Genomic DNA, 9,723 nt, shown 5'->3' with positions numbered 1-9,723 from the left:
TTGACTCTGTCCCTTATTACCCTTGTATACTTGGGCAAATCATCTTTTTTCTGGGCCTCATTTTCCTCATCTCTAAGATGAGAATTGTACTAGAAAGTTTCCCAAGTCACTTAGCCTATGCCTCTTCTACAAAGATTCCTTCTTTAGGCTTCCGGCCTCCAACCTGTCTAGAAAACTGCCTCCTTCAGGATGTCAGAGACCTTCAAGATATAGTTCTTGGAAGCTTTCTCTTTCCCACACTTGGCCCATTCCTTTCTATCCTCTTGTTATTTTTGAACTGGTAGGTAGCACATTTGCTAGAAAATTTAGTAGCCAGATGTAGCTGCTGCCTCTCCCTTTTAGGCGATATTTTGTCTTCTCTATCTATATTCCTCTGAAGATCATATGACCTTGGAGTTATGAGGATTATAATTATCACCCCATCCCTCATTGAGCTTACTCTTCACATTGACCCTAGCATGGTCCTAGAAGATTGATTTTTCTTTTCCAATGTGCACCATTAGAAAATGGAAGACTTTAAAATAAGTTTGCTTTTGGAGGGCTCTTCTGGATCCTTGCTCACTGGCAGCCCTGAATTATCACACCAATGAAAAGTGACCGATGAACAACAAGAGCAGTCACCTCTCCATAAAGATAATGATAATAACACTTATAATATTATTAATAATAACACTCTGTTGCTTATATGGTAACTTATGTTTAATGAAGTGGTTTACACATGTTATCTCTTTTGGTCCTTAGAAAAATTCTGGGAAGTAATTGCTAGTATGGATGAGGAATAGATGAGGAAATGGAGGTTTACAACACTCAAGTGACCTCCCAAATTCTTACATGTCCGAGGCAGTGTTCAAACCCAAAGCTTTCTATCACTAAGTCCAACATTTTACTTCTTGCAACATCTAGACCCCTATCTTCAGCTTTTGATGGGTCATATACATTGCTCAGGTTTATGGGTTCCCAGAATTCAAGTTGATAGCTGACAGTGCCTTGAATGCAGAGTAAATAATAAGAACTTTTATCCAGCGGTGAAGATCTCCCTGTGCCAATATGCCTCTCATGAAAGACCTCCTGTACCCCTCTCCCGAGGAGGAGAAGTGGAAACACAAGAAGAAGCGCTTGGTGCACAATCCGAACTCGTATTTCATGGACGTAAAGTGCCCAGGGTGCTATAAAATCATCACTGCCTTCAGCTACTCGCAAACAGTGGTCCTCTATGTCGGATGAGACACTGTACTCTGTCAACCTACTGGAGGCCAGGGAAGACTTACAGAAGGATGCTCCTTCAAACGGAAGCAGCACTAATGACTGAATCAAGATGAATGAGGAACTGTAAAGAATAAAACAAATTTTATACAAAAAATAATAATAAGAGAATATCTCCTAATCTAACTAGGGTAGAGTCATAGAACTACACATGCTCATCCTGGAACAAGAGAGATAAAATGTTATTGGCAATTTAACAGTTTGCCTATTCCATTCATGAACTGCATAGTTAAGAAAGGCTTGAACTTGAGTAGTCCATGGCTGTGATTTCTACCATTTTGGCAAACAGTGTCCAGTCTAAGAGGGTCCCCTATATCATCTGAACAGAAACTTGGCTATTAATCAGATTTCTCTCTGAATATATTTCAATCAGTTCCTGCATAACAAACCCGGGCAATAAATGTAAAAGTTGGTGGAAAAGAAGACTTCATTTTATTTGATCAGTTGTCTCAATATAAATCTAACAGAATGAGTCAAAAGGAAAGGGAAAAGGCTTTAAATACATTGATAGAGTTGAGACTGAAGTTTACTGTTGATTGAATATAATCACTAAGATGACCTGTGAATTGACCCCCCCCCTTCTTATTTTATTTTATTTTTTGTTTTTCAACTAGCTGTTGACTGTCTGCAAATACTGCCTTAGTGAAAGGTAGTTAGTAGCTCTAAGAAGATCTCTGGCCCCAGTGAGACCACATGTGCTGGGAGATTGATGTGATTTCATTCTCTGCAACATATGCCTACCAGTGAAGCTGGGCTTGATGGATCTTTCCATCTCTACTGTTGTTCTTTCACGTTAGCTTTAAGAGACTGCTAAGTTAAACTGCTGGGGTGAGCTGTGGATGCCAGATGCCCAAGAGAAATCATGGTACTAATGGAAAGCAGACATTTTCTATTTGGGCCTAGTGTGATTTTGAAACTTTTAAGAACTTCTTTGCCAAAAGATACCTTTTAAACTGAATCTCTATAAGAAAACACAGTCATCTCCCTTTCACTTCCAGAATGTTGGACACCATGAGCACAGCTTTCAGATATCAGGGTCCAGGTGCTTTGTTTAACGTAAGAGAAACAATAAACTCTAGAAATCTAGATTTCAGCTAGAAATAAATCAAGATATTAATAATAACAATAACTAATAATAATATGATTATAATGCATATGCAATTGATTTGATCAGGAAACAGGTCCTTTTTTGGTTTGAAAATTATTTATAACTCAGTAACTGAAAATATACTTATCTCAAAAAGAAAGTTTTAATATTTTAGTCTATGTTGAAAGGAAAGTAGAGCACAATAAATAGTTGAGTCCAATAATTGACTTTATTCTTTCACAATTGCTCCATATTTGTCTATATAAAGGATAATGGACGACCCTGCAGAGACTACTGGGACTAACTTCATTTGAGGGGCTCTGCTGACATTATCAACTCAAAAAATATAATTGTTTGCCCTTGACTTATCTATTGTTGTTATTACTAGCAATAATGATTGCAATAAAGTACAAGGAATTTAAAATTAAAACATTTAAGAACTTGAGAATTTCTTTTTTTTAATCTATAAAATGCTAAACACTATGCAATCAGCTTCCTCTGTCCATTGACAGAAATGCTGATGGACAGTAGAGGTATTAAAAAAGAAACCTTGTACCACCAGTTGCTCTGATGTATCTATATCTAGCTTTATCCGTTTGTCAGAGAAATGAAATAACACATTTATTCTCTGTGGCCCTTTCGAAACAAATAAACTAGCATTTATAGGTTAAAAAACAGCTTAACAACATCTTTCATTTGAATCTAAAATTCTGCAGTCATTGTGCTCTCAGCTCTGATTTGAATTCTCTGATGAACCTCTTGCTACAATGGGCAAAATGCCAGGAAAACAAAGACTTGTAGGCATGGAATTCCTCAAGGGAAACTGACTCTAAAACATTTCAATCAAAACACTAAGCAAATTTCTCAGGGATACAGCCCTATTCCTTCACTCAGTGCATATGCCTGTTACATATTCATACTTCATGTGAGAAGGAACAGGAAGTGTCAATGAGCTGTATAACATACACAGAGTCCTTATTATGAATTCTGGTTTTACATAAAAATAGTGCCCTATGAACATAGAAGTTATCAGTTCAGAAACAAACATGATTTTCATATTTTGAGTAGTGTTTTAAGTACTTTTAACTTGGTGGGGGCTCTTATAATCTCCCGAACCATCACATTTAAGTACCTGGCTTCGAATGCTCTATCAACTTCCTATCATCTGTATGACCTTGGGACCTTTCTTGTCCGAAATCACTAACCTTATCTAGAAAATTAGGAGGTTGGGCTAGATAGTTCTATGGTTCCTTTTTTAAGGCCCCTGATCTATATCTTATTAATTAAATACTAATTATCAACTTGTAGGATTGACATTCATTACATATTTTAGGATTTCATATCCTTTTCGGGCATGAAACACTTCACCAGTTTTTAATATTTCTCCATTGACAATGGCAGCAGTTTTGACATGATTTTTTTTCTTTCAGGGTAAATAATATAAATATAAATAAGGGCATTATTAGCAATGCTTCCATGAGGAGTGGAAACATATCTTATAAATATCCACAAAGAGGAAGATATTTCAGAGGAAGATATATTTCAGTATTAGTGCCCTGGACTTTGGGGGTGTCTAGAAAGAATTCTTTATATTCAAGTCCTTCTATAGTGTCATTTCAATCTATTTCCACTACTCCTCTACATAAACGTTTCTTTTAAAAAAAATGATTTATCCAACATGACTTTGTGCACTACATTTTTACATTCTCACCATAATCTATACCTATTTCCTCTTCCGGGAATGTCCTCCCTTCAGTGACCCAAATACATTATATTATTTAAAGCCCAGCTTACTCTCTTTGTCTTCCTTACAGTGCACCCCGTCACCCAGGAAAGACGCTCTCTCCCTCCTCGTTAATTCCATTGCCCTGATCGGGGCTAGCAAGCGGTGGAAGGAGGCGGTCCCAGGAAGTGCGCAGGCGACAGGTGACAGCAAGGCGGAAGCGAGGCGGAGCAGGTGGACACGCTCAGGCCTGTAGGAAAGGGCGCTGGGCGATGGGCTTCGCCCTGCTGGGCCGGCAGCTGCTGGCCGCTCTCCTCAGTGTTCTGGTGTTTGCCTTTTGGGAGGTCCGGTCCGCTGCCGCATGGAAAACCGGGGCCGAATGCGAGCCCCAGCCGCTCCTCACCTGCACCCTGAACCAGACGGAGGAAGACGCGCGGTTCGAGGGACACTTGCCGCATACGTCCGGGCGCCCATGGCTCAGGGGCGACCGGCAGCTTCAGAAGGCCGGCCTCGGCAGCCCCGCGAGCGAGGCCTTGGCTCCCACGGAGGATCAGAACGGAGACGACCAGTGCGTTTTCCCGGGTAAGGGGACCGGCCGGAAGACGTCGAGGAGGGAGAAGGAAAGGCCCGAGGTGTTCGCTAACCCCAAGACGAAGCAGGCCCTGGAGGGCGAAGACGTGGTCCTCGTGTGCGAGAGCCATTCCTGTCCTTCCATTGACTGCTGGGACTGGTACCGACACCACGACGTGGAGGGCGATGTGCTCCTGCTCAACGGCACCGGGCAGCGGGTCTTCATCACCGAGAGTGCCCACCGCAGCGAGCTGCTTCTCCGGCGGCTGGTCGCTTCCGAGGACCCCGGCCAGTACATCTGTGTGGGCACCAACAGCGAGGGCTACTATGCTGCGGTGGTCCTGCTCAAGGTGCGCAGGCAACTGGCGGCGCTCTGGCCCTTCCTGGGCATAGTGCTCGAGCTGCTGGTGCTGTTCGCCATCATTCTGCTTAGCGAGCGAAGTCGAAGCCGGGCCGACGAGCTCCCCGAAGTGTAGTGGGCCAGCCAGCCCACCATAGCCCCTCCCTTTCCCCCCGCCCCCCACCCGCAGCGCCGTCTGAGCAGACGCGGTTTCAAATTCAGGATTGCCCCTGCATTATGTAGATGGGCAGCCGTGTAAAAAAAATAAAATAAAATTCTATTGCACTTAATATTTCTATCTGTCTCTTGGTCTTTATGGAATACTGTTTTTTGTTTTTATAAATTGGAATGGAGTAGAAAAACATTTATTAAGCACCTAGTATGTGGCACGTACAATGCTAAGCATTGTACAAATATCGTAGCGACATGCCAGAAACTAGCATGTAAGTTACCTGAGGGCAAAGATTGCCTCTTATCTTTCATATATAAGCACGAAACACTATGCTTTGAGCACAATAAGGACGCACTGTTTGATAGGAGGAATGAATTGGGGTCAGACTCTGACCAAATTCAAATTTAGCAGAAAGACTGGAATGAACAATCGGAGTGTAACTCAAGCCATACCGATATGAATGAAATCATAAGATAGTAAATACAGGCCATGCAACAAATGCCTTCTGTCTCAACAATGAATGTTGAGCTTTAAAGAGACAACATGATATACTAGATAAAAGATTAGACTTGGAGTAAGAGAGACGCCAAGGAACGTGTGGATTCAAATTCTGCTTCTGATATACACTCCCTGGTTGTATGATTATGATCAAGTCATTTAACCTCCCAGTGCCTCAGTTAAGAATAAACATTATAGATGTGCTCTCAATCTGCATTGTTGGACTGAGTCCACATTTCCCTTCCCAATTTTCATGCTATAACATTTTAAAAAATTATATATTTAAACTATGAATGAAGAAATTTGAAAAGAGTCAGTAATGATCTATTAAGACTGGCACATACAAGAACCATGTCCTTAGGCATAACCAGACAGTATTTGGCTTTTAAAAAAAATAGTGTTTTTTTCCCAATTACATGTAAAGATAGTTTTCAAAATTCAATTTTTATAAGATTTTTAATTCCAAATTTTTATCTCCTCACTCCCATCCCCCCCTCACAAAGATAGCAAGCAATCTGATATAGGTTATACATATACAATCAAGTTAAACATATCTCCACATTCGTCATATTGTCAAAGAAGAAAAAGAACAAAAGGGAACAGGAAAAAAAAGTGAAAATAGCATGCTTCAATCTTCATTCAGACTCCATAGTTCTTTCTCTGAATAGCATTTTCCATCTTGAGTCTTTTGGAATTATCTTGGATCATTGTATTGCTGAGAAGAGCTAAGTCAATCAGTTGATCATTGCATAATGTTACTGTTACTATGTACAATGTTCTCCCGGTTCTGCTAACTTCACTCAGCATCATTCCATGTAAATCCAGGTTTTTCTGAAATCTATCTGCTCCTCATTTCTTTTTTTCTTTAAATTTAATTTTAATTTTCAGAATTCACTTCCATAAGCTTTTGAGTTTTAAAATTTCTCTTCCTCCCTCCCCTCTACTCTTCCAAGGATGGTGTGCAATCTGATAAAGGCTCTACATGTACATTCTTATTAAACATATTTTCACATTAGTCATGTTGTAAAGAAAAATTAGAATTCAATGGGAGAAACCATGAGAAAGAAGAAAACAAAAAGAAATCAAATAGTATGTTTTGATCTGCACCCAGACTCCATAGTTGTATCTCTGGATATGGATAGCATTTTCTATCATTGTTCTAGTAAGGCAAGATTCATGACCTTGAAGATGACCATGAATATACCAGTATAGTTCTGAATCACAAAGCATAAGAGATTCTCTAGGTAGAGGGCAGGGAAAGTATGACATTTATTTAGACACTAGAGGATCAAATCCCAGAACCAATAACCCTAATTTGACATAGCAACAGTTGTATCCCAAAGCCAGTAAGCCCACCTCAATGTAACCACAAGGAAATTAAAACAGTGAGGGAAGAACCAAGTCATCCTGTAACCTTCCCCCCTATTGGAGCCTGCCTGTAAACATTCATGAATCCCAACTGTCTGCTTGCCTATGTCCTCTGCCCCCTCAGCTCTCTGGTCTCCACTCTGCACTCTCTCTACAACTCCGTGGACTCGGAGTTCTTACTCCTCTTTGGGCTGAATTCTGACTTTACAATGGCTACCCTCTGGTATATATACTCATTTTAGAGCCTGAAGGCTTCATGCCGGATCAGTGAAAGAGTGTAGGCCTGGAGCTTAGTACTCAGTAAGTTAAGAGTGTAGGCCTAGGGCTTAGTGCTTAGTAAATAAAAGGTGTAGGCCTGCCTACAAACAAACCTCTAATGGAGCTTTCTTTAACTAGCCCCACCTGAGGCTTATTGAATGGGCTGGAAAGATCTTTAATCATGCATTGGCATCACAATCATGGGTCTTTTGGAGTTGTCTTAGATCCTTGAATTGCTAAAAAGATCTGAGTCTATCAAAATGAGTCATTGCACAATGTGGCTGTTACTGTGTACAGTGTTTGCTTGTTTCTGCTCATTTAACTCACCATCAGTTCATATAAGCCTTTGCAGATTTTTCTGAAGTCTGCTGCTCATCATTTCTTATAGCACAATAGTAGTCCCTTACATTCATATACCACAACCTGTTCAGCCATGACCCAATTGATAGGCATTCCCTCAATTTTCAATGCTTTGCCACCACAAAAAAGATACTGTAAATATTTTTGAACATGTAGGTCCTTTTCCCCTTTTTTATGATCTCTTTGGGATACAAACCAAGTAGTTTTTTTTTTTTTTACTGGATCAAAGGGTATGCCCAGTTTCATAGCACTTTGGCATAGTTCGAAATTGCTCTCCAGGATGGTTGGATCAGTTCACAACTCTACCAACAATGCATGTGTCCCAATTTTCCCACATCTCCAACATTTATCACTTTCCTTTTCTGTCATATTAGTCACAATATTTGGCTTTCTGACCCTCTGATTCCTTAGGTCACCTGTGTAAAAACAGTTCAGACCTCGAAACCCTGGGAATTACAATTGGGCTGTCAGATCATATGTAAGAGACTCACAGTGGCATGAATGGGGATGGGAAGGTAGATTAAGATGCAAGGAGGTTGCAAGAGAGAGGGACCCAAATCAAGATAAAGAGAGTTAGTGCTAGATGGCCTAGTAGCTGGCTAAGGAAGAGAAATAGTTATAACACCCTTATTTTTGGTGTTTTATAACTTACTTGCAAAACTGTCATCCACTCTACCTACTTTCATAGATACATACACATACCACACACACATGCATAGCTTTAATGTGATCTTTAGCTATTTTTTATTTCTGTTGTAAGCTATGAAAATATTAATGAACTCTTTAATTTGGTTACAATTTTTATAGCTTTATGTATCAAGAGAAAAAGTGACAGGTTTTTTTTTCACAATTTGAAGTTTTTTCTTTGTATTTAGCTTACTTTTAAACTCTACTCTAACAAGCCTAATATTCACAGTAAATTCTCACTTCTCTTACCTAGGTAGGTAGAAACCAAAACTTTTTTTTTTTTCAAAAGAAAAACATTTAGATAACAGCAGAATGTAAACTCCTTGAGGGCAGGGATTTTTGTTTCCTCTTTGTTTTTGTACTACCTATCAGAGTTTCTGGTATTTAGTAGGTCAATGAATATTTATTGAGTTGGATTAAATTCTTTTTGATAAAAGAGATTCAACAAAAGTTATCAAAGACTTCATTTATTACTAGCACATCATTATTTTATGTAACTCCTACTTTTGAGGATCACATGAAAAAGTTCAATGAACATTTTTGTTGCTATCTTTTTACAATGTAGTTTTGCAGTAGTTATAACCAAAGTCCTTTCCTAAATAGCACAATTTTTAAGTAGTGAAGCCTGTATAAACAATGCTTGAATTTTTATTTTTTTATTCTATATCTCTAACCACTCAAAGTATAAATCTGTTGTCACTTATTCTAGCTACAATACTAACCAGTCTTTTCTTTTGACCATTCATGTAGTCACTGAGAATTTTCTAGTCCTCTGTCTTCACTCAGAACATCATTGAATCCCTGTTATTTTCAGGCATGGTGGTCCACATCAGTGAGCCCTACTGATGAGACCATTGGATTGGTTGACCTCAGGAATTCTAGGCTTCAGTAGGACTAAAGTAGCACTGGCATCTACACTAAGTCTGACTTGAGATGGAATAATGGAGGAAGTCAAGGTTTCTGTGGTGATCAGAGATCATTTGAGATCAGAGCACCTCTCTTCCAGCCAAAGTAAGATACAGAGAATCAATAAAAAAAAAAAAAGATAATAGGCTATAGTCGCTATACTGTATCCTGTGTCCTATGATCCATGTATCTTTTGAGAAATGTGTATTTTTTTTAGATCATCCAGTTCCATAATTTAGACCCTAGGAGCTTCACAAGGATAGGAAAATAGTGAAAGTGAGGGACATTTGTAGTTCTATATAGTTTGGAGTAATTGTGGAAATATTCAAATGAAATATAGCTGTTCTCTGCCAAGCTCATTATCTCCTTGTAGTACTTTCTCAAAGTACACATTAATGGATTGATTTAACACACAATCCAGCTACTTGTAATTATCTAGGTGGTATAAAATTTTCATCCATTTTGTTTTTCCAGTGTGGACAGCAAGTCTG

General features: G+C 39.3%; 1 protein-coding gene and 1 pseudogene across 1 annotated transcript; both read left to right on the top strand.

Annotated features, from left to right (window-relative positions):
• Positions 1-1,047: 1,047 nt before the first annotated feature.
• On the top strand, positions 1,048-1,302 carry LOC118831344 (annotated as a pseudogene).
• A 3,043-nt stretch (positions 1,303-4,345) lies between these two features.
• On the top strand, positions 4,346-5,119 carry LOC118837397 (basigin-like). Its single transcript, XM_036744256.1, has one exon. The coding sequence runs from the start codon at positions 4,346-4,348 to the stop codon at positions 5,117-5,119; it is 774 nt and encodes a 257-aa protein (XP_036600151.1).
• The last annotated feature ends 4,604 nt before the right edge of the window (positions 5,120-9,723 follow it).

Source organism: Trichosurus vulpecula, chromosome 1, assembly GCF_011100635.1.
Source record: "Trichosurus vulpecula isolate mTriVul1 chromosome 1, mTriVul1.pri, whole genome shotgun sequence".
NCBI lineage: Eukaryota > Metazoa > Chordata > Mammalia > Diprotodontia > Phalangeridae > Trichosurus > Trichosurus vulpecula.
The sequence above is the reverse complement of the archived record's forward strand: the minus strand, read 5'-3'. Positions and strand labels throughout refer to the sequence as shown.

Coding starts and splice junctions, on each gene's coding strand:
- LOC118837397 (XM_036744256.1), top strand. CDS start 4,346: ATGGGCTTCGCCCTGCTGGGCCGGCAGCTGCTGGCCGCTCTCCTCAGT.